Source organism: Drechmeria coniospora, chromosome 02, assembly GCF_001625195.1.
Source record: "Drechmeria coniospora strain ARSEF 6962 chromosome 02, whole genome shotgun sequence".
NCBI classification, from domain to species: Eukaryota; Fungi; Ascomycota; class Sordariomycetes; order Hypocreales; family Ophiocordycipitaceae; genus Drechmeria; species Drechmeria coniospora.
In genome coordinates, this window is record NC_054390.1 from 9,975,552 (window position 1) to 9,999,735 (window position 24,184).

General features: G+C 47.4%; 7 protein-coding genes across 7 annotated transcripts; all 7 read right to left on the reverse strand.

Annotated features, from left to right (window-relative positions):
* Positions 1-991: 991 nt before the first annotated feature.
* On the reverse strand, positions 992-1,942 carry DCS_05855 (uncharacterized protein; the record flags this gene model as incomplete). The annotated part of the gene is made up of 1 exon (XM_040803156.1): positions 992-1,942. One exon carries the CDS (start codon positions 1,940-1,942, stop codon positions 992-994), a length of 951 nt encoding a protein of 316 aa, XP_040658189.1.
* A 1,486-nt stretch (positions 1,943-3,428) lies between these two features.
* On the reverse strand, positions 3,429-4,216 carry DCS_05856 (uncharacterized protein; the record flags this gene model as incomplete). Its single annotated transcript, XM_040803157.1, has 2 exons — positions 3,429-4,151; positions 4,211-4,216. 2 exons carry the CDS (start codon positions 4,214-4,216, stop codon positions 3,429-3,431), a joined length of 729 nt encoding a protein of 242 aa, XP_040658190.1.
* A 1,374-nt stretch (positions 4,217-5,590) lies between these two features.
* Positions 5,591-7,993, reverse strand: DCS_05857 (serine/threonine-protein kinase Sgk2; the record flags this gene model as incomplete). Its single annotated transcript, XM_040803158.1, has 1 exon — positions 5,591-7,993. The coding sequence occupies one exon, from the start codon at positions 7,991-7,993 to the stop codon at positions 5,591-5,593; it is 2,403 nt and encodes an 800-aa protein (XP_040658191.1).
* A 956-nt stretch (positions 7,994-8,949) lies between these two features.
* On the reverse strand, positions 8,950-9,516 carry DCS_05858 (uncharacterized protein; the record flags this gene model as incomplete). Its single annotated transcript, XM_040803159.1, has 1 exon — positions 8,950-9,516. The coding sequence occupies one exon, from the start codon at positions 9,514-9,516 to the stop codon at positions 8,950-8,952; it is 567 nt and encodes a 188-aa protein (XP_040658192.1).
* Positions 9,517-12,214: 2,698 nt separating this feature from the next.
* DCS_05859 (glycosyl transferase) lies at positions 12,215-13,415 on the reverse strand (the record flags this gene model as incomplete). Its single annotated transcript, XM_040803160.1, has 2 exons — positions 12,215-13,249; positions 13,395-13,415. 2 exons carry the CDS (start codon positions 13,413-13,415, stop codon positions 12,215-12,217), a joined length of 1,056 nt encoding a protein of 351 aa, XP_040658193.1.
* A 1,864-nt stretch (positions 13,416-15,279) lies between these two features.
* On the reverse strand, positions 15,280-16,849 carry DCS_05860 (uncharacterized protein; the record flags this gene model as incomplete). Its single annotated transcript, XM_040803161.1, has 4 exons — positions 15,280-15,538; positions 15,597-15,797; positions 15,862-16,680; positions 16,737-16,849. 4 exons carry the CDS (start codon positions 16,847-16,849, stop codon positions 15,280-15,282), a joined length of 1,392 nt encoding a protein of 463 aa, XP_040658194.1.
* A 4,535-nt stretch (positions 16,850-21,384) lies between these two features.
* DCS_05861 (uncharacterized protein) lies at positions 21,385-22,631 on the reverse strand (the record flags this gene model as incomplete). The annotated part of the gene is made up of 4 exons (XM_040803162.1): positions 21,385-21,510; positions 21,567-21,751; positions 21,843-22,358; positions 22,415-22,631. The coding sequence occupies 4 exons, from the start codon at positions 22,629-22,631 to the stop codon at positions 21,385-21,387; spliced, it is 1,044 nt and encodes a 347-aa protein (XP_040658195.1).
* Positions 22,632-24,184: the final 1,553 nt, after the last annotated feature.

Consider the following 24,184-nt stretch of genomic DNA (forward strand, 5'->3'; position numbering starts at 1 on the left):
GGTGCATTGGTGTTATTGCATTAGACATTTCGCAAATCCTTCAGGTATTGTCCCACCGCCTTGAAAGAAGCATGCACTCGATCTGTCGGAGGCTTGGGAAGGGCAACCGTATTGAGGAGGGCATCTGGAAGAGGCCATCCGAAATAGAAATTCCTCGGGGGCATCACAGAACGGCATTCTTCATAACAGGGCAATGCTGTAATAGGCTCTCAAGACCACGTTTTTTGAAGTTTGTTGGAGGCTTTTTTTGATTTGAGACGTCATTGATTTGCTACCCTTATTATTCGAATCATGTGATAACACTATATCTGTACTGTAGTATAATTGCCATCGAATCCTTCAAGGAGGGCGGGGAACGGCATGAATCATGAGCAGTCCAAGTTCTACCACGAAATGGGTGGGTACGCAAATATCTCGGTGGGAGAGACATTCTATACCTACCCAAGATATCAACAGCATCATATCTTCAGAATCAGTCTGTCAAGTTCGTCTGGGTCTCCAGGGGGCGTTACAATACCTATCCTTTGCTTTGGACTGAACCTTCTTGACCTTCTTGACCCGGAAGTATAGCGGCCTGATAATATCGAAAGCTTCTGGGACTTGACTCAAAATTTTGAAAACATAAAGACTCATGTTATTTTTGGCGGTTGCAACATCGTTGAAGCTCCTGATTTCCTACACATGGGTCGACTCCAGGAAGTTTTAATCCCGCGGCTAAGTCCACGACTCGAGCGCACACATCCAAAGCAGGACATGGAAAGAGACGCAAGATCGTGGCGGTAGGTATGATCGGTCTTGCGGAGCACCTTGAATGCCATGAGTTTATTGCATTGCACCCGTCTGGTGCCGCGCTCGGCTCAGGCCACCATCTCTTGCTTGAGCTCGACAAACGTCAATAATGGTACCACAGAAGCCATCTCCCACCGTACATAATGTTAATGGTTGTTCAAGGCAGCTTTATGCTCTCAGCAGTCTCGCTACACCATCGGATCTAAATAAAATTTGCCACTTCCGCTATCCTCTCACTACTTTGCATCGCCGGCTCGGGCGTCGTAATGCTGGTATCTTCCAGTTCGTACGACCGATATCCATTCCGGGTGCCTCGCAATGTCGCTTTCTCGCCCAACGGCGGCGTATAGCTGGGCATCGTTTGGGGTCCTATGGCAGTTTGGGGTCCTATGGCAGATTCCATATACGTCCAAGCCAGGCGCGTTTGCGGCAAGGCTATCCGGGACGGCATCTGTAGAGTATCGATACTACTGACCGGACTTGGAGTGTATTCGGGCGGCGGAGGAACCGACGCTGCAAGTTCCGCTGGCAAAGGTCGAGGCAGCATCGACCGCGGAGGCAATGATGGCTCGGCCGGCATCGGCAATGTACGCCGCAGGGCTGTGGCCAAGGGGGAGATTTCCTCATATCTCCAGTCCTTGGGCTCGATGGACTTTTTCATTTCTCGTCTTGCCTTGTGACGGTAGAAGAAAAGAATCAGGCTGCCAAGGGCCATGGCGGCTGCGACTGTTGCGCCTATGGCGATGCCAATTTTGGCACCCGTCGAAATGCCTCCCGGCTTGCCGTCAGCGTCCGGATCCGCGGCACCTGCGGCTTCGAAGAAACTATCTCGACTAATCTTGACGGGTACTTTAAATTCGTCGCACGTATCTGACAAGTACTGGTAAGCAAGTGGCAAATCGACTTGATCTGTTGCGCCGAGGCACTCGGCAAAGCCTTTGAGGAATTGGTCGCCATAATAACCGCACGTGCACCGGTAATACTCGGTCGAATTCATGTACATACAGTCTTGTGACTGGAAACATGACGTTGCGTTTGTTGGGAGTCTGGTGGCGGGTTGGAGGGCGAGGACGGTATTTGCAAATAGGGCAACTGTAAGCGTACGTATTATGAAGGCGGACCGTCGCTTGGCCGAGCTTGTCGTGCTTATCATTGTTATTACTTCCACGGCCTTGACAGCGTTGGCCTCGAAGGGCCGATTGCCTCGTCGGTTCCTAGCAGTTTCGGATATTCCGTTCTATGAAAGAATGCAAGGAGTTTGTAGTTCCATGAAAGAACAAGCACATGGGTTGGCAACGCTGCAAGGTCCAGTCAGTGTATGTATGTGTTGAACCGATGACGAGTCCAATGCTCAAGTGCCGACACAACAAGCAAACAAGGATGAGGCAAGAAGATGGTTGGGAGAAGAACGTGGACAGAGCGAAGAGTAGGACAAGACATCCGATAATTCATCCTACTCGTAAGTACATGATAAGCCTTGCCACTAGCGAATATACGTTATGCTAATTCATGCTAGAAGTTGCCCGGAACTAGTCATGCTATTATAAGTAGCACACCCGAGTCCGCGAACGAGCTTTGATTCCCCACATGTCAGGAATCAGGGGAAAAATGGCAGGCATAGCTAGTGGGAAGAATCACGTTATTAGCCATGTGTGGGAGCTGGTTTGGATGTAGACGAATCTCATGACCAATTCCTCTATAATATTTGGAGGCAAGGAGGGTTCCGAAGGCATTCAAATCAGACCTCCATTCCTGCTGCCAGCCACAACCAGTGACCGGACCGCTAGCTGCTAGAACTCTGGCGTAAATTCGCTATTGTGAGTCGATTAGATCTCCACAATCGAATCAGGAATCCTAACAATTCAATCGGTGGCTCCCCTGCCTCGAGAGCTCGGAACCTTTCGCCTTCTCTAATACGTAGCAGGCTTAGGGTTGTAGCATCTGATACGCCCACGCTCCGTAACTCGGTCTCAGTTGTCTGATCCATATTCTAGAGTATATCCAATTTTTGATCCTGTCTTGCGTAGTTAACCAGGAACCGGTGCTACTTGCATACGTTCCCAACATGGGTTGCGCATATTGCCTTTTCTGACATTACCAAGCGGCGCCTGTTAGTACCAGTTGTTTGTACATAGTTTCGCCATTATGTTGTCGAATATCCGAGCAGCTAGGTACGAGATGTAACTGCAGTCTCTCCTGTATTCCCCTGGCCAATTTATGGGAATCAATAGCCAATAGGCAACTCTTACCCTGCGACCATGGTAGTTGAAAACCCGCGACATGTCAGTTGAACACCGACAGGCTTCGGATGTGTTGGATGGAAAGGGGACAGAGCTGCCCTTTTTGCAATAATGGGGTATCTACTGCCATGAATGGCAATGTGGGTGGTACATTTTGTCAACTTTGCTTAAGCATCTCTACGCATTTTACGTCCCGAAAAGGACGATCTGCCTAGGCAGCTCCGCGAATAACAATAATGCACGCAAGCTTGGTCCTCCGTTCGGAGTGAGGTGCTACAGAGAATCCAATCTCTTAAACAAAACATATCGCTTCGTCTCATCAATATGGATAACACATGATTATATTATTTGATCAAGCCTGCTTTATGATCTCGGCAATTTCGTTGCACCATCAGATCTTTACACTTTCTCCATTCTCTTCTCACTTTGCACCGCTGGCTCGGGCGTTGTAGGACTAGTATCTTCCAGTTCGTACGACGGAGTTCTATCCTGAGTGCCTGGTGGTGTCGTTTTCTCGTCCAACGGCGAGCCATGGCCGGCCATCGTTTGGGGTCCCATTGCAGATTCCAAATACGTCCAAGCCAAGGGCGTTTGCGGCGGGACTGTCTGGGACTGTGTCTGCAGAGAATCGTCAACACTGGCCGAACTGGGAGTGTATTCGGGCGGCGGAGGAGCCAATGCTGAAAGCTCCGCTGGCAAAGGTTGAGGCAGTGTCGACAGAGGCGGCGATGACAGCTCGGCCGGTGTCGGCAACGTGCGCGGCAGGGTAGTAGTTGAGGAAGATAGTTCCTGAAAGCTGCAGGACTTGACCTCGACAGCCGTTTTTATTTTTCGTCCCTTGTAACGGCAGAAGAAACAAATCAGGCCACCGAGGGCCGCGGCGACGGCGACTATTATGCCAATGGCAATGCCAGCCTGGGCGCCTGTCGAAATGCCATCCGGCTTGGGTTCCGTGTCCAGGCCTGCGTCTGGATCTACAACACCTGCGGCTTCGAAGAAACTCTCTCGACTTATCTTGACTGGTACTTTGGACGCGTCGCATATCTCTGATAAGTACTGGTAAGAATCTGGCACATCAACTTGGTCTGTCCTGCCTAGGCATCCGGCAAAGTCTTGAAGGAACTGGTCGTTACTGTAGCCGCATATGCATCGGTAATACTTGGCACCCTCCTGGTATTTACAGGCATGTTGTATTCCGTACGCATGCAAACATGGCGTTGCATTTGATGGGAGTGAAGTAATCGCGGGTTTGAGGGCAAAGACAGTAGTTGCAAATAGGGCAACTGTGAGCGAGCGTATGGTAAAGGCGGACCGCCGTTCCGTCGAGCTTATCGCGCCTATTATTGCGCTCTGTCCTGCGGCCATGCGGCGTTGACCTTGAAGGGCCGGTTGCCCCGTCGATGCCCAGTAGTTTAGAATACTCTGTCCTGTGATAAAGGGGTAAAGAGTTCGCGGTTTGATAAGGTGGGCAATGTTGCGAGGTCCGGTGTGTGTATTGTTGAGCCGATGACGACGAGCCCAATGCTCAAGTGCCGACGCAACAAGCAAGGATTAGGCAAGAACAAGAAAATAGTTCGAAGAAGAGTGTGGATGGAGCAAAGAGAAGTTCAAGGCATCAGAAAATTCTTCTGCTCGCAAATTACTACAGCCATCCCATTATCGATTGCCATTGTGCAAACTTTGTGCTAGGAGATGCCCTGAACGAGTCATGTTTTTCCAAGAAGCCCACCAGAGTCGGCGAACGCGTCATAATTCTCCACATTCAAGTAATTAAATTAATAACAGGCAAGGCTAAGGGAAGAATCATCTGGGGTAGGCATACGTAGGAGCTGGTCTGGAAGGAGGCGAATCTCTTGAAACGTTTATAATTGATCATGGTGCAGGAAAGGGGGAAACCGAGAAAGTCATTGCCTCCATTCCTATTGCCACAACCCCTATTGCCACAACCAGTAACCAGACTGCTAGCTGCCAGACCTCCAGGGCAAGATCGCCGTCACGAGTCGGGCTCCACGATGGAATCAGGAATCAGGAATCCGGAGCAATTCCATCGGTCGCTCCCCAGCCTCGAGAGCTTGGAACATTGCGGCTGCTTTGACACGTAGGGGGCCCTGGTTTGTAGCATTTGAGACCCCAATGCTCCGTAATCCGTCCCAGTTGTGCGATCCAACGTCTGGAGTATATTCAATCATTTTCATCCAGCCTTCGTGACATGGCTAGATGGACCAGAAAACCGTTTCATCAAAGTATCCCGGACATTCCGGCCAATGGTGCATCGTTGTGACTTCAGCTCCATTGGCACGCGGATGATAATGGCCTTACACTTGAACTACGGGCATTTTCGTAGGATATTAGACATGGCTGATTCGCCAACTTCACCTTCGAATCATGCAGGAACCCCATTACTCCGCCATCACGACATGTACTGCATCATGATGTAGGCCTTTGAAGAAACCAAGCGGGGAGCGGAATAAAGTCGTAAACGGTCCGAATCCGGTCACTAAATGAGAGCGCCATGTTTTCGGTGGGAGACCGTATATCCCTACTCATAATACCAACAATTCTTACAGACCTCCAATAGCCTCGTCATATGCTTCTATCATGGGCCTGTAAAGTTGGTCTGGGTCTCCCGGGGGGGTTCCGAAGCTCACCCTTTCATCCTTGTCCAAGGGGAAGAGAATCTTCCTGATCCGGAGGCATAGCGGCTTGACAATGTCGAAAGCTTCTGGAAACTCGCCCATAATCGTTTCGAGGCCGTTGATGCTCATGTGATACGATTTGGCGTCGGCAATATCGTCAAAGCTCCCGACTTGCCACTTACGGAGCCGACTCTTGGAAGGTTTGTCTCCGCGGCTGAAGTTGTTTTTGGTCCATGATTCGCGCGCACACATCCAAAGCAGGACGTAAAAGAATGACTCGAGGTCATGGCGGTAGGTATGATCTGTCTTGCGGAGCACCTCGACTGCCATGAATTGCATCGTGCCCGTCCGGTGCCGCGCTCCGCTCGGGCTACCATCTCTTACCTCGGCTAGATCAAGGTCAATAAGCATACCGCAAAAGCCATCTGCAGTCTTGGACTCTGTAATAATAATATTATTGGAAGAGACATCCCGGTGGAGAATATTACCGGCCATATACAGGGGTTGATGTGCTTTGATGGCATCTCGCATTGACTCCAGTAGTTCCCTGATTGTTGTAAAGTTGCTGATATAACGGCCAGCTGGTGAAATGACGAGGCATGAGTAGATCCTATTCTCCCATGGGCCCTCACCACACGCATATAAGCTAGGCGTAGTCTTGGTTATGGACAGCTGCTTGCTTAAATTCGCGGGCAGCTTTGAGAGACGATTCTTCCGCAGCCGCTTAGGTCCAGACGCATCAGAGGTATTATCGAATGATGATTCACGCTTGTTGCTCTTGTTGCTCGATGTCTTTGCGCTTGGTGTAACCGATGGCGAATCGTTAAAGCAGACTTCTTCATTCCGGAACTGGTGACGTTCCGGAAACTGTAGCCCCATGCGCATTTCAGCAATAGTAGTAATGCGACGATAGGCCACTGCTCTTGCTACCCCCCGAACGCCCCTTTCTGCTGCCAGTTTGAGCTGGTGAATCTCAAGCTTTCGCTTGTCTGAAGCCCAAGAGAACTTTGCAACACTACTATTTTCGGCCTCGCAGCATGTTGTTCCGCGACAGACGATGGCCTTCTGTCTGACTATTGGCATCCCTAGCCTGATCCTCATTTCGTTGCTGCTACTCCCTGTATCGTCCAGTATAACATGACGATATCTATCCTCCCGCTTAATAAATGTGTCCAAGCCCATAGCATTATCGTCCATTGTAGCATACCCAACAATAGCCCGCGCAAATATTTCCGGCTTATCGTGAATATCGAATGGTCCCGAGCTGTAAGGCCCCGACCGATCAAAGACCCAAAGCTCCATTGTAGAAGCGCAGAGGGTAAACCCATGGACAAATCGGCGTGTGGGTTGGTCGATAAAGATCCCTCGGATATAGCGCGTAAGGTGTAGGAGATCTGCCTTTAATCGGCCCTCGTTATATGACTTCTTTTGCTCTCCAACAACAAGGACCTGCTTGAACTCAAAGGTTGCGCTTGCTCCTTTACTTGTTATCCGAAAGAAGAGATCCATTCGGCCCCTTTGCTCCTTGAACTGGTTGGCGGTTTTGGTAGTTTGGAGCTTGTATGGTGCGTCGGCTAGGTTTCGCTCCTCTACTAATCGAAGCCAGTCCCAGACCGGTTTTTCATCAGGGCTGGCCGGAAATTCCGTCCATTTCTTGCCGTTATGCATTTCCATCATCCCCTTGAGCATCTTTTTCTGTTGTTTACACCAGGTCTTGGTATCAAAATACTTGTCACAGAAACCCCCAACATTGCGGAAGGTACAATCTTTTATCTCGTAGAAGAGCTCTCGCCCAATAATCTCACGCGTCTCGCTATCGGCAAGTCGACTCGACCTGGACTTGACTGGCGTTCCTTTGAAGGTCGGGGTGATGCTAGACAGAGGAGGAGGGCCAAGAGTGTCCAGGAGATAAAGGGCAGCCTCCCAGATATCGGCATCGGAAGATTTTGCGATGGCAACGTCAATAAGTGGCCTGAAATTTTCTAGACAAATTGAGCCTCCGCGGACAGACTGCTGTATGGCGAATAACTTTCCCGCAATGTTGCCGCTTCTGTCTGGTGTAGGTAGGAAGTATGCTGCGGAAGAGTTGAGGAGCGCTCCCAGAAGGCTAGCAACCAGACCAACTTGCAGCTCATCGGTGCAATCGCGCAGTTTAATGCAAACAGTAGCAAATGCCTCATCGAGTGGGTTCTCTGCGACAATCTTGATCTGGTCCTTGCTCAGAGCCATGCTTGAGGAGGTCGTGTTGTCACGTCGTCGTGTCGCGTCGTCGTGTCGCGTCGTCGTGTCGTGGGTATGGGACAGCACGTCGCGACGAGAGAAATGCATAAGGCACACGCCGAGTGACGTAATAGAACCGGAATTGTAAAAAAAAGCATGGATTGATTGCCCACTACAGTACTTATCCCAATAAGCCGGCTTGTAAGCACATGTAAACCTAGGTTATTAGTGCTTGCTCAACTCATGTAAATAGCATAACAAGGCAGAACTCGAGCGGTATACTGTACTTGCATACGTACAAAGTACAATTCGTTCATCTCACTGGGTAGGCTATATTGTTCTTGCCAGGTCAACATCTGTATATATAACGGCCTGCTCGGATGCTTGTTTGTTTGCTTCGAGCCGCCAACTTATCTCGAATGGCTGGCTGGGCGACTCGTTTTGAAGCCCTTGATCATAATGCCCCTAATCCTAGTGGCCGATATATCGTCAGGCATTCGCAATCATGGCTGATTGGCAGAGGCAACCTTGTTGAATTCATGTGGTTTGTAACAACGCCGCTTTTACTCTTGCACACTGGTATCAGCCCAATGTTGTCTTCTTGGCTATGAGCAGCGACTCGAAGTCATAATCAATGCATGCTAACCCTCATGTTGGTAAACCAAGGCTTGCAGTGCGTTGAAGCCAAAACAATAAAACGTACGATACAATAAAGCCGGCTTATTGGGATAAGTACTGTAGTGGGCCGTCCATGCTTTTTTTCTGTTATACCTCGATGCCAAGAGCCTGCTTAATTTTTCACAGCAGACAGAGTTGAACAGTAATACACCAAGTGAAGTTCTTAGATTTACTTGTGCTACAACCGTTACAGGAACTATAGTTTTACGTAGCTTACACACCCGCTACAAACAAGAGCTTTAATCATCTCCTTATGCAATTTACAAGCACTAGACTGGTGGTATTCGTACCCCCCGCCCTTCCCAGGAAGACACAATCCATAGTATGAAAGCAGTAGATGAAACTGCGGGAGAATCATCAAACTCAATTCTCGTTGTGTGCAATAACTATTCCATCTCGGGTAGGTATGACTTCATTTTACCGCATTGGTCAACTGGAAACAGATCTGCCGACTTGCGAAGCAGGCCCGAAAATTGGCCGGCGTGCTCTTGAATGTTGTGCTGGTAATCCGCAGACACCCTAGCAGTAACAGTCTTTGTGACTGATTGGAATTCGTTGTCGATCATCGAAAGGTAAAGCCGAGCGTAGGCACAGGCACCCGCTTTGATGATGGCATCCCTTGTATCGGTAAAGGCAGTCAGAACAGGCTTTCCCTCCTTCTCGACGTTCTTGAAAAGCTCTAGAAGCGCTTCGGCTTCCTGTTTGGAGAGTTGAGCCGAGGAGTCTTTGAAATCGTCCCCGGCCTGTCTCAGGGCACCGAAAACCGGATCGAAGCCTTCACCGAGTGCGTTGTTGAAAAAGGGAGTGAAGACTTTCGGTGGGTTCTTGGCGAAGATCCTAACGCTATCATCCAGCTTGTCTACGGCATCGACAAGAGGAGATAGTGGGGACGCATTCTTGACAACGCCGGCGGAGGCGACGGTAGCAAAGGTAATCGCGGATGTGAACTTCATGGTGGACGATGGTAGTGTAGAGAGCGGTATTCGTTGGCGGTAATGACAGCGGTGTATTGACAGAGGGAGTAATGATAGTGGTAGTAATGATTGTGGTGGTTTTAGATTTGTTCAGATAATTGTTGCCGATGCATTCGGATACTTATATATATTTGTTTTCCACATGAGAACTCAGGTTATGAAAACTGGTAACGCAGCACTGCGAGGGAGTTCCGTTTGATCTGAGACTCAACACTATGCATGACATCTTGTTCTTCACACAACCCGTTGCGACCGATGTCTCCCATGCGCGAGTAATAGCACTTTCAGGCTGTTTGCAGGAGTATCCCCGAGCCGATGCAATTGTACACGCCATGCATTGACTCTTTGCCCTTGCCCAACCTCGGGGCTGTTGGTTGTAACGGGGACGACGCTCTGGAGCTCATCAACGTCTCAGGCATAGCGTGTCAGTTCTGAGTTTGGTATCTTTCACGCAATTTGCAACACGGCAATCTACGCCACTGTCATAGGGCATTTGTCGTGAATAGCATGGTCCACTAGGCACCTTTAACGCCCGTACAGGAGTGCATTCACAGCAATTACTCGTGAAACAAACCCCTGATCATGTAAATGCAAGTACAGGTACGATATGTATGAATGAAATCCATTCTCATGACCAGGCGCTATGTCGCTGATCGCGTCTTGCTTCCAGTTATCAGGGAGACGTCTTGAATCTGAAGACAATCCCCCACTCAGGAGATGAGTGCCCCCTCTGTACTTGAATGGGATTTTTATTGCACTGTTACTATTTTTATTTCATTTCTCGAATCGTAGCATGACGCGTTCTGGATAGGAGACCAAATCTAAAAACCTAGCGCCGAGCGCGGTGCACACTAAAATAGCGATTCGTGACTCGTCTCTGCGTGCCATTGCAAGTTGCCGACCGTAGGATCACAACGATGCGACTGTTTCTGCATTCACACTCGTCTCTGCGTGTCATTGCAAGTTGCGGACCGTAGGATCACAACTATGAGACTGTTTCTGCATTCATACTGAAGGGCTGATATGGATTTGGTGGTCAACTGAGCTTTACCGTATTAGCCAACTTTCACAGCTATTACTGCAATGTTCACATTATTACTTATGTCTCACTTAAAAATGTGACGCCACACTAAGTGCGGAGTTAAGAGCCTACATATTGTAACGACTTAATTTCCAATTTACATCACGTATTCGTGACGTGTTTCATATGCAAGATTCACCTCTCTCATTAGAGCCAGGTGTAACTGGGCATGAAGGCCTCACAACTTGGCTTGTTGGAATCGCTCACTTCCATCCACAGAGGTAATTGTCCGGTAACACCGGCGGTGTACATACAGTAATCATCTCCGGTAGTTGCCAGCCGTAATGTGCAGCGAAGCTATAACACGTCAAGCAAAGTTTACTCCGTATGCTCAAGCAAAATGGTTGGACCTTAAATTGCGTCTCAAATTGTTCAAAGGTTTTGCCGCCCGAGTTGAGGATTGAATAAGGCTTTAAACCCCCGGGACTGGAGGCGTTAAAAATTTGCAGACTTCACAGTCCTGTTCACTGTAAATAAGGCAAAGAGATCCCCATAAGGCGAGTATTTCCCAATCTCAACTCGCAAGCTTAGAAAGTCAAAGTTATGAGCAACACTTGGGGATGACTGATCCGAGATGCCGCAAGTCGTTTCCTTGAAGTATTGAAAGTATTAAAAAGATCCGAGATGCAGCAAGTCGTGCCCTTGAAGTATTGAAAGTATTAAAAAGATCCGAGATGTGGCAAGTCGTTTCCTTAAAGTATTGAAAGTATTAAAAAATCCGAGATGCGGCAAGTCGTTTCCTTGAAGTATTAAAAGTATTGAAAGTATTAAAAAGATCCGAGGTGCGGCAAGTCGTTTCCTTAAAGTATTGAAAGTATTTAAAAAGATCCGAGATGCGGCAAGTCGTTTCCTTAAAGTATTAAAAGTATTAAAAAGATCCAAAATGCGGCAAGTCGTTTCCTTAAAGTATTAAAAGTATTAAAAAGATCCGAGATGCGGCAAGTCGTTTCCTTAAAGTATTGAAAGTATTAAAAAATCATGGGTTTCTTTCGCAACGCTCAGCAAGGAAATTAGGTCATGCGAATTTTTGTACGCAGTTCAATTTGCGGGCGGCAATGGAAGCTGTAGGCGCAACCCTACTGATTAACTGGGAGACCGCAGCCAGCGTTATTTATGACCCTTATTGCTTAGCACACGGGCTCGTCGCAGGCCCTACCGATTATAACTTCTTCGGCCTCGCTCAATTTTTCAACAACTATGATATTCTCAAAGGTCTTCTTTTTACAGATGCAAGAGCACATTCCACGAAGCTTGTTTTATTGTATGTAGCTTGGCATTCGGCAATGGCAGCCGGGTTATCGTAACTCGGGCATCGCCATAAACCGCACCTGATGGGTTTTTTGACAGTGCCGTCAGAGGACGGACACCTGCACCGGAAAGGTGGTCCTCATACAAGATATTCACTTTCAGGAGCGTTGATCAGACTGGTTGAAATCCTTATTGCTAAAGTGGCTGTAAGTGTATCCGCTATAAGTTTACTTACTTGTATATGCTTCTAGCTATCACTGGTAGGTATGCTATCCAAACTTAGTCTATTGGTACACAGCAATTCCAGCAACCGTTGCGCCTCGTTTTTAACCCAGAGTTCTCTACTCCTCATTTCCCGGTGTTGGTATCGTTCAAACTGATCAGTCCTCTTTCATACATTACATTTGCAATAGGATATACTGCGCGCGCAAAGTTACTCTGTCTTTCTAGTATATATCGTGGCGTAATCCCTTTGTGACCCTTGATGTTGTATACTTTCTTTGAACCTTTAAATGCGTGTAGAATATAGCTACTGGACCAATCTCGGGCCCAGGTCGGGCGGTTGTTATCCACGACTGGTAGCGGATCGCCCTGGGTGAGATTTTCGATGGCCGACGTGATATCGTTGTGGACATCGTATAATTTGGCGACGTCATTGTCTTCCCAACTGAGAGGTCCAAAGGCCGCTCGCTCCATGATCAGCATTTCTCCAGGTTCGGCAATGAGTTTTTCCCCAATCTTGGTAATGACCTGGTTGCTATGGGTTGCCCATTTTCCGTCGAATGCCGGGTGCATTTGCTCGGTCCATTGCTCGATCATCTTGCCGCCTTTTGCCGACATAAAAGTGCCACTCATTACATCGCCATCCTTTTGCCTGCCTCCAATAGCACGGAAGCCGCTCTCGCGCAATACCTTGATATCTCGCAGGGGGTGAGCGTCGAAGTCGATATACACACCCCCAAAGTCACGTACTGCCTTGACCCTTACGAAATCCGATCGATGCGCCATGTGAATGATCTCGGTGCCGGTATTCGTGCGGGTTGGAGCTTCAACAATATTCACGACGACCCCAGGAATGCGGAATATCAGCTGGCTCCATTTACCTGCCTGGCCGTTTCTTGCGCGTGTAATGGAACCATCCAACGCATTGGTGTGCAAATAAATCTTCTGAGGCGCCCAATAGTGCTTGGCGGCAAATATGGACAAATAATCACTAAACTGAAAGCCGAAATCGGCCTTGGGGTCTTTGAGTACGTAGACGAAATGTACCAGGTTGGGGATACCGTCCCGACCGGCGTGTGAGACGTCGTTCTGACCAGCATGCGAGATGTCGTCCTGGACGGCATGCGAGATATTATCCTGGACGGCATGCGAGATATTATCCTGGCCGAGAAGCAAGAATACGAAATTTTTGCGTTCAGGATGTAATGAGAGTATGATAAAGATTGTAACGCAAAGGCTGACTGCAATGGCAAAGACTGATTTGGAATAAAGGAACAGCATCGTTGACAAGGTCAAGATATCATACGCGCAGAACGAACTGAGCCATTGGTGAGGGTCGGAACTGTTTCAGAACTGTTAACTGATTGCAGGGATGCATTGATATAAGTACAAGTGCTGCACTTGTACAACTAGGTGTAAGTAATAAGTGCTGAACAGAATGGCGCGACCTGACTCGTGAATCTAAACAATGCTGTACTTGCAGTAATTGCGTAGCTGCTGTTATGCTCCGTACCCATACAGGAGAACTGCCTATTATGCGGTCTACTGATCAAGCAAGCCTTGCATTTTTATGACACGCTTTTTAACACTAAAGTAGATCGGGGCCATGCCTTCAGTGGACGGCGTAGGAGGGTCGACGCGTCAGTCAAGTAGGCAATGGATGCCCTCCTATTCTACCCCGTGCTCCGTGTGTACAGTACTTGTACTGTACAAGTAAGCACTTGAGTAGGCGTAAGTAGGTATTACTTCGTAGTACATCAAAGGACAGGCATACAACAATAGTTGCGTTTCGTGCTAAAACACAAACTGTTGCTCTTAACTATACTCACTAGTACCAGCACCGCCGATTTTGAAGCTATTGCCAAACCGCTCCCCACCCTTAATGCTGCTCGTAGTGCCGCTGGCGGAATTTCTCCAGATGAGGGCTTTGCTTTTAGCAATATCTCGCTATTGTTTTCTTAAAACGATGAAGCTAGGTATAGGGAGGCGCAAGATTTGTTTCGATGTTGACCTTGCGAGCGGAGACGAGGCTGAGTGGACTCAAATGAAGGTTGTAGTTGTATTACATTACATGTAAGTACTTACTGTAGTTGTTAGTATTATTGACCCAGAGGCGGCGAGAGGTCGAGGGAGTGGCAGGAGTGACAAGTACGCCATTACCATATGTATTGAAAACACCCTACCAAAGCTTTCGATATATATGTACAAGCACTAACTGGTTGCTTCATTAATTTAAAGCATCGATTGCTACATTACCTAAACACAAGAATATAGTACTATGACCTAGCAAAAAGGCCAGTCCATACCTACTACTCCGTAGAATGGGGGTTCCTTCGCACGCACTACGTTAAACGAATCTGCGTTATTAAGAAATTAAACAAGTTCTCCCGCACTTAGTCAACAAGACGTCTTGATTTATTTTCTGTTCAGTTCGTATTCGTCATGTAGTCCGAAGCTCGGGCTACCAAAACGCCATCAGCAACACTGGTGCACTTCATCACCGATAGCCACGGGCATTAGTGGTACAGTTTGGGCATCCTCAGCCGCCAGAGCATTCAACAAGCCGGAGCAGTACGCAGCCTAAACTTCTGACAGCGTGGTTGATCGCTACCCTCGCTTGCTACCGTGAGCAACTCACTGCTACTAGTAGAGTTTGCGGTTTCACCTACTAGTAATTCCTGCCACGTAGAAACAGGACGTATTGCACTCTTACACAAATGAACAATGCATGGACAACTAGCAATGCCAGAAGCAGCAAGAGTTTTCTTCCACTTTGCTCATGATAAATGGAACAGCTTGCCTTTGTTCGATGGCATAGCTCGGACTTTGACTGATGTCAAGCTCCTAGTATACCTTCGTGGAAAGACTGGGCGTCGATATAAATAGGCGCAGAGATGTACGAAGGTATAGTGACTCGCCAGTGACCGCGATACGCATGCAATAGTTCACCGTGGAAATGGTGGGCTCCAGACGGCATGCTAGTAATACTGCAGGTTTTATTTAATTCCAACCATTCTTGTGACTCCCGATTCCGCAACCTCGTGGCGGCGAGACGATCATGGGCATAGCCTTTTACTTATCGGACGGCATTCTAAATGCTTTCTTGACTGTCTGCCTTGTCGTATTCACGCGACTTGCTTCGCCATCCCTTCTTATGAATAGAATGCCCGTGTCCTACCTGTGCTTCGAGCTCACGGGCTTGTCGAGTTTGTCTTGTTTCTAGCAGGAACGCCATCGAGGCTAAGGGCAAACTTGGCGGTGACATACGCGGCCGCCTTAGTATTGGCCAAGATGGCCTCCTGGTTGACGTTGGTGATGTTGTCGCAGGCCTTGTGGTAGCAGGCGTCAGGCGGGTTGTCTACCGGTAGCAGGCCGCCGGTGTAAATGCCAGCAGCTGGGATGCCTAGCTTGACAAAGCCGGAATAGTCGGAAGAATTTGCATCATATTTCCTGTGCACCGTTAACGTTTAGGAACCGCCACTTCGTCACGCAAGCGATGAATCCCTACACGATCTTGGCCGGGAAACCATTTTTCAGAAGATGCTCGACCAGGGGAGCGGCCCCTGCCATATCCGCGTCGTTGTTTGCCTCGACTGTATAGTTTGGCCTAGGGCTGCCGATCATATCCAAATTGATGTACAGCCGAATCTGGTCCGCCTCGGTTTCGTTCAGCTTCGATGCGTAATGACGAGAACCGACGATCGCAGGCCTATTTCAGCGTGAGCGCAAAGGTCACTGCCGGCTGGTATTCCTCCGTAGGACAGGTTGCTTACTCTTCCGCTCCCCACCAGGCGAATCGAACCTTGTTCTTGAAGCCCGTATACTTGCAAAAGTGCTTGGCCATTTCTAAAAGGGCCGCAACACCGCTACCATTGTCGTTGATGCCGGGCCCCGCTGGAACGCTGTCCAAGTGGGCGCCGAGAAAAACAACATTGTTCGAGTCGCCCGATTTGGTCTCCGAGATGATGTTCCAGGATTTCCTCGGCTCGTAGAGTGTGTCGACAAACAGGCTTACGTTCAGCTGCTGTCCATCCGTTACCTGCTGGCTCCATCTCAACCCGGTATCAAGCCCGACAACACCGACAGGGAGTGGCTTGACGACAGTGTCACGATCGAGATAATCACCGACCATCTGTCCAGCCTTGTCGCTATATACGATAACACCAAGGGCACCATTATTCTTGGCAAGCTGCACCTTCTCATCAATGTAGCATTTGCCATGCTTGATCAACACAAACTTCCCACTGGCATCGGTGCCATTCCACTGGTCTCCAAAACATCCCGAGCCGCGTTCATCGTCCACTGGAATATTCATAAGCAGCGCCGTTAATCCTTCGGGCGGCGTGGCCATGTTGTGCGTCGGCGAGATGACCGGGGTGTTGTCACCAGTCGGGCCGGTGAGTGATATGTTTTTCAACTGGTAGTACGTATGCGTAAACTCCTGGACCGTCGTGTCAAAGTACTTGCTGATGCCATCCTGCACACGCTGGAGAACATAGTTGAAGGAGGCGAGGTAGCCGGACGTGCCGAAAGCCCGATTCCCCCCGTGATCGTTGGCGATTGTGCTCAAGTTTTCCAGCACATTTATCAGGCTGTGAGAGTTAGCCCATGGTCACAAGTGATTAACGGAGAGGAAATAACGGCCAACCCGGTCCATTCAATATCTGCCTCGATCGCTTCAGGCGTCAGCGCTGGAGGAGCCTCGGCCGCCGCTGCAACAAGGAGCCGCGAGGCGTACAACACAACAAGGAGAAGATTCATCGTAGAGCCTCGTAGCCAACAGGGGGGTTGCCTTTGTAGTTGATCCTGCGTTCACAGTTCAAAGAAGGCTTGAACAAGTTAACTGGGAATTCATGGTAAAAGTACTCGTAGGTGTACTTGATGCGCCAACAGCCTTTGCCAGCACATATGTCAAATATATCCAAACCCTAGAGCCGGCTATATAACTCATACGTAATGCGAGTACTCCTGCTGCATCGTCCATGTAAGCACCTGCCCAGTTGGGGGGGCTAAGATGAGATGTTCGTACAGTGTTGCATGTAACTAAAGCCCTGACCGAATCCACCCGCTCGATATATCGAAAGAAGTGGGCATTGGTTCGTTGATAGACCCATGTAATGCACAAGTGATATAGCCGAAAGAAAGCATTGCTCGGAGAACCGGCAAGAGTTGCCGCTGCATGGATACCTGCACTACTACTAGTACGCAACCATCGAGTAGATGCGAAAGATTGTGTACAGTAAGTACGCAGTGTCAAGTACTTGCTGTGAGGAATAAATTTAGGGGCCTAGGGTCCAGGCTCATATACTTGGTGGTTCATGCAGATACAGGAAAAGCGCTCACTAGATCGAAAACAGCAGAACCCGTAACATAATGGTGCATTATATGTACGCAACGGTGTATTCAGTGCAGGTTGGGAAGTAATGCTCTGTGCACTCTCCAGAAAACAATGGATTTAGCTATAACGTTTGAGTGACATTTCCTGTCCGGCTCGACCTTTTGATAAAACCAACAATAATCTACATTCTGTAGATACCATATGCTGGACTCTACTTGCAGAATTGTGTCCATTTGAAGATTCAATCATCTCCTTGTTTAATATGCGAGTCACCAAAAATATGACGACTCATCTGAAACAGGAGTAAAAGTCGAAACACTGCTCGGGAATGAACATCCTGTAATACGACCGTTGTCAATATCCCATACGTGGCGCTGCTGGCTCATACAGGCCGCAGCGATTGTCACATCGCTGCTATGCAGAGGTGCGATTCGTTTCGACCTCCAACGAGAATCAGCACAAAAAGGACTCATGTTTGCCGACACTTCTCATCTCAGGCTTTGTAAGCTAAATATCTAGTTGATGGAGTAACATTTCAGCCACGCGAGCAACGATACAATGGATCTTTGTTTAAACGAAGCCCATATAGCGGCCTCCAACCCCTGAGATGGACCAAGCCTGGGGCCGTTTTACCGAGGCTGGCAGCAGTATGTTGGTCAAGATAACGGAAGGTCCGCCTTTCTGCTCTTCAGCATCGTTTCTGACTGCGTTTGGATCCAGAATCGATACCAGATTATCCTCCAATACTGAACATTTCCTTAGAAGATGCTCGAGCATCCACAAGTTTTCCACTTCAAACAGCTGTCCATCTCAGTGAAACAGAAAACCTTGGCTACATGGCCAGCCTAGGATTCTTTCATCAAATCCATTGTCTCGTCAGCAAACTCAAAGAGGCCTGTTAACAAGCAAATACTGACCAGATAACGTTATAGAACATGCTTCGGAAATTTATTCATCTCGATTATTATATAGTGACTGAGCCCGGCTGGTTCTCACAGCCATATCTGCGAGAGCATGCTGGTTAGACCCTACTTGGCTTAAAATGGTATCTTGCATTCCAGTTTGTACTGATAGACGAATCTAGATCACTGCGTCGACATGTTGCGCGAATCCATCATGTGTTACGGCGATACTACCTTGATCGTTTATCACTGGATTTACGGTTACGGTGATCCGGTTCCTGATTTCAGTACCAAGGTACGTCCGTCACAAAGATTCAGACTCAAGGTGACTAACAGATCAAATTAGCATACTTGCCGAAATCCGGAGGCTATCCTGGACTGGATGAAGAAAAACCAAATCATACTCAAAGACGCAGTGTTGAAACATGGGGAGTTGGATCTGCCCGAGATATTTTGAAGAGTTTATCTGAACCTGGCAAAGGCAAATTTTGGATACAGTACGATGAATACAAGAATGTGACAAGGATATGTGGATTATAGTTAATATTGCCTACATCAGAAAGCCTGTGATCAATATTTTGGAGAGTTTCAAACCCGCGGGAATATTTGGCACCCATCTATCTGTCAAGTTAAAAGTCATTATGAATATTGCCATGTAGTGTGTGCGTGTGCCTATTTCTGCTAGAGATCAATATCCAATCGAATGTACAAAGCAGGTGCAGGTCGGTAACAGAGGCTGGGGATACTATCATGTGGGTTAATATGCGCAAAGCATTTATTGTTCATATTTTTCAACTTCAGAGTATAACGCTTTTGGTATTCGTACCCAGGTTTCTTTCTGTTTATTATTGGCCCCGGCTGACCAACATTACCGATCTGGTGCTGACCGAAACCTGTAGGGCACTCCAAAACGGCTCAGTTACGTTGGAAGGCTCCATGTGCGGAAGGTAACATCGAAATACGTCATGCCGAGTACAAAGGTTCTGCGCAATATGAATATCCCCCGCATTAATGTACATATACTCCGTTTTAAGTACTCTGTGAATATCCAGTAAATGCCTCGAGTTAACTTTCCGTGTGAAACCGTCGGAGTAGAATCTCCGCATGAGTGACATCGAATAATTATATCATCCTTTCATGTTTGGTCCTGAATGGCTTGAGAATGTAAGCCTCAGCTCTGTTTGCAGCAATATTGCAACCTGCTGCAACGGAGTTTGTATTCCTCTTATGAAAAGTGAGTCTGAACAGAAATCCCTTTTCATGCCTGTTTTCCCATGCAATAACAGTAACCAAGATCACGAGGCCAACTTTTAGATACACCTTGGCCGTACCATGAGACAATATGTTTCCACGTTGGTCTCGATTGTTGAGCAAAAATGAGGCTTCAAGATACCAATTGTTAGAGCATTCCGAGGCTGTCTCTAGTCGATGGCAGCATCGATTTTAAGCTTTGTTTATTACTTATATCGTCACAGTTCTATGTGTCATGGGGGTTGACGTTCTTAAGTTGAAAAGCAAGTACCTTCTCAGTGAGACGGAGCGATTATATGCCATCTTTAGCAAAAGTAAGTTTGGCTATCTTGAACGATGGGGCAATAGTTGACTGTATGAGAAGTTCCAACAGAGTCAAAACTGTTCCAACCAAACCAGACACTCAACGATGTGTTTCCTCACTCCGTTGCTACAAACCTTACAAACCGGAGTCTGTGGGATGCGCTGCAACCACGTAAGATATCATTATGAACTGGCCGCTTGTGGACTTGAGCTTATTATTAAAACAAAGGAGGTGGTGGCTTTATTGCAATTTCGAATCCCAAGCACTACGACCTTACTGGTGGGTTTCCCGTACGGCATGACAAAGGCGACGGCATCTCACGTAAAGGATTCGGCATATCAATGTTTCACCAGCTACATTGTCTAGTATGTCATCAACCAAGTTTCTCGTCAAGTATTAGCGTTCTAATCATGCCGTCACTTTCAGGCTGCAATCAGGTCAGCATACCGGACAAAAGCTATTAATGACCAGCATCTTAACCACTGTTTCGAATATCTCCGCCAAACATTGATGTGCATAGGGGATACAACTCTAGAGAAGGTTATTGTTGACAAAAATGGATTACTCAAGCCGGAAATCGATGGCTGGGATACTATCCGTAAATGTAGGAGTTGGAATATGCTCTTCGAGTTCGCAGAGAGTAGGCGGGTTAAAGTTCAAGACTAAAGCTAAATTGGATGTAATTCTGGATAACGTCATTGCTCAAGAATGACCCTCCACCCCTTGCCAAGGCTTCAAGAGGACTATTAAAAATGGTGTGCATTTAGTCATTCGATTATACACAATTCATGGATACGGAGGATTAAGCTCTAAATTGAGTCGTCGAAACAAGGATTGACCTCTTAATTGAGTCGTCGAAACAAAACGCTATCCGCATCATAAACTTCAAACCGGTATCTACATTGTACGGTAGATCCTACAGGACAGTTCGTCTTTGAAATCACAGCGTATTCCAGAAGTCGCTAATTGCCTAGAAGAATTTCTAGACATTTTGCTTTACTCGTGATTTGACCTCTTTCACTAATCCTAGCCCTCCTGCACAACTCAACCCCGGGGTGCTACAAGCTACACTTATGCCTCATATACCCATTTCCTTGAAAATGGTGCTATCCCATGTAATATGTAAGGTTAGCGTGGAGACCATACTATAATGAAGCAATTTATGATAGCAGGATACAACAAACGCATGCAATACAGCTACCTGTACCAACCACAATACAGTCATTGTGCCTGTTACCATCACATCATAGATACAGATAAACTGTTACTCACTGCCAATTGAATCCCATACACGAACGAGTATAAATATTACCAAAAGTACGATGCTAATGTACCGATATCCCGGGTTCTCCTACAGACACGCCTGGCTATTTCCCTAATATACACAAGGCTCAGTACTTGATCTAGATAACCAAGTACTGAGGACTAATGTGAATCTACAGACTATTCTGCAGGTTTTCGTAAATCAGGATTAGATCCATACCTCCTGACTGATGCCCAATCACTCTTGCGGCCCAATGTAATATTTCTCAGTAGCCATCTCTAGTATCCGATCCAGGCATTTCGGGTTCAGTATCGAAACGCTGACTTGCATTCGGAAAAATCCGATTTCCTCTATAATTTTGGCCTTGTTAGCTTCCGATAACGTTATGGAGCTAAATTTATTCTTTAAGAGGAACATACCAGACATTTCCAAAGTTGTTGATCATTTTCTTTCCCGATTTCCGCTTGCCACTTTTCCAAGGGTAAATCTCCAGCCCAGACTGGTTTCATTTGTTTTCCGCAATGGCCGACTGGGGTTGGATTCACAACAGGGGCATGGTGGAAGTAAAGGCCCGTAGCAGTGTGGCGTACGCGCAATCGAATACCTGTTGGGTGTGATTATTAGCAAAATAATTCAAAAGCTGTATTTCATTCTGTACGGCTGGCTTGCCAACAGATATATCTGTTCAGACTCACTTTTCATCTTGAAATAATCACAGGGCGGCGGGAGGCTACCATAAAGGCTAAATTTAATGGCAGGCCTGTGCAGTAGCTTGAGAACACTCAAGTCCTTCAGCGATATGTCTTTCTTTTCTCCGTATACATCTGGAATGTTAACGCTGACTGAAACGTTTTCTCCCCTTGAAATTCCATTGAATAGGGGAATTGGTTTCCCCCCTCCGATATCAGCAACGACCTGGCCATATGCCTCCGCCCCAGGCTCATCAGCAATCTCAACCTCCAAGGTCAGTTCGTCAAATTTCGCCTCCTGGGCAACCTTGTTCGCAATACTGCAATGCATCTCCTTTGATTTGCCGTTGCACTCATCTAGCTTGCATTCTTTTGTTGACGTATCCTTGCATGAGATGCCAGGTACGCAGTTCTGCACATACCGACAATCGAGGCCGTGTATGCATGCCCATGTATCAACCGTATCGCTGCAACTGTCCCCTCTTCTTTGAATCAAGTGTGGGGTTTCTTCAGAATCTTCTGCTGACACTCATCTTAGTACACAGACGTGCTGCTGAATGCCACAGTAATCTTCTTACTTCTTTTCCTTTTGATGGTGCCGGCGTTGGGATTAACGGATTTACGCATGCTGGGAACACACTGAATGAGATCATTCTGTAGTGTTGTTTCCTCCAAAGCTTCTTTGAACAGCCGATGTTGCTCGCTATCTGTTGGACATTGTAACCCTCTAGCTGTTAAGGTGAATGTCGCTTCGCTATTGTCCAATGGTCTTTCATGTCGCTCAAGAGAGACCATATGTCGTTGGTTGAAGTCTTTAGGTTGCGCAGCGCCGACCTGTATCGCAATTGTAACGAAAAGAGCGAAAAATGAGCTCATCTTCGTTCCATTCTGCGTTAGCCAAGCAGTCAAAGTTATCCGTGTATTTGCAAGGAATACCTTTGCATACGACATGACCCAACTATGTATTATTGTCGTTTTCCAAATAGGACGAGGTCGTGAAGTTGACGTATATTACAGTGATACTGACAGTCTTTCAAGTCGTTATATATTTATTGTCGATGCAGCAGGTCTTGCCAAGCCAATGCCACGTAGGTGGTTTAACTTTGTGCACAAGGGACGGAAAGTAACACTAGGTCGATGACTCGTTTTTGAACGAAATATCCCTGAACGCAGCCCTCAATGTACGTGTGCTTGTGTGGCCTCACACGTTTGTATATACTTGAGTGCATGTAGAAAGAATTTATAAACCTGTGCTTAATTAAGCAGGTTGCTATGTTTATATTTTCCTCGTATTACTTCGGACCATATGTGGAGTTTCAGCACGTAGTGCAGGGGATTTGCCAGGCATTCATTCCTTCCTGCCTCCTTCCCGCAATACGTATGAATATTACCAGCACTCGGACGTAACGTTTTACTGCGCCTTCTCCTTTGTGAATGGAAACATTTACCAACCACGGCCAAGGCGGGGAGATATGGCGCGACTTTGCCCCATTATACGATACTCCTCGGTTTTAGGATCCGACACTGCTGTCAAGGCCTATACTTTAGTTGCCTACATGGGATACGCAATTAAGTAGACATCAATCGGTCTATACTCGCGCTGCGTCACGATACAGCCAATGTTCACTACAATAACCCGCGAGAAGCAGTCTTTACGACTTCTACTACCAGTGTCACTTATTTTGATGCTTTCAATGTAAACTAATAATCTCGTTTAAGTAATTACCGCTCCGACTACGGAGTACCAAGACAGGTCGTCACTCCGGCCCGACCTCATACCCTCGTGCCTTGACGCCGGCGGGCCCGTCTCCGCTCGAGGTAACTTACATCTTTAGGTAGGAAGGCTACACATCCATTTCGGGGCGGACTCGCATCACCAAGCGTAGTAGGCTAGGCGTAGCCATCATTCGCCCGGCTGTAGCTGTCGTTGCCCAACTGCCTATGACAGTTGCCTATCATTAAGCTATTTCCATTATTACTTCAGTGCAACGGCTAGTGGACTAAAAAGAGTCAACTCTTAGTGTACGGATGAATGAGTCTGGTGATCGACTTTGCGGGAATCATACCCCGTTGCTGTTTTGTCATACAAGAGGCTGTGAGATGTTAGTACCATGGCTTGTTGTTGCTGTACGTGCAAGAAGGGACTTGAAGTGGATTGTAAATTTGCGGATCCAAGTGAGGCAAAGAAGAGTTTAAAAGTACTTGTCCAATTTGTTTGCTAGAGAAGTCTTTTCCATCTTCAGTTTGCTCAGCATTACTATACATAATCGGCATGGTTTTCGCAACCTAGTAATCTTGTCCCGCTGGTATGTCTGTTGCGTGAGCGGCCTGGATAATAGCACGAGTTG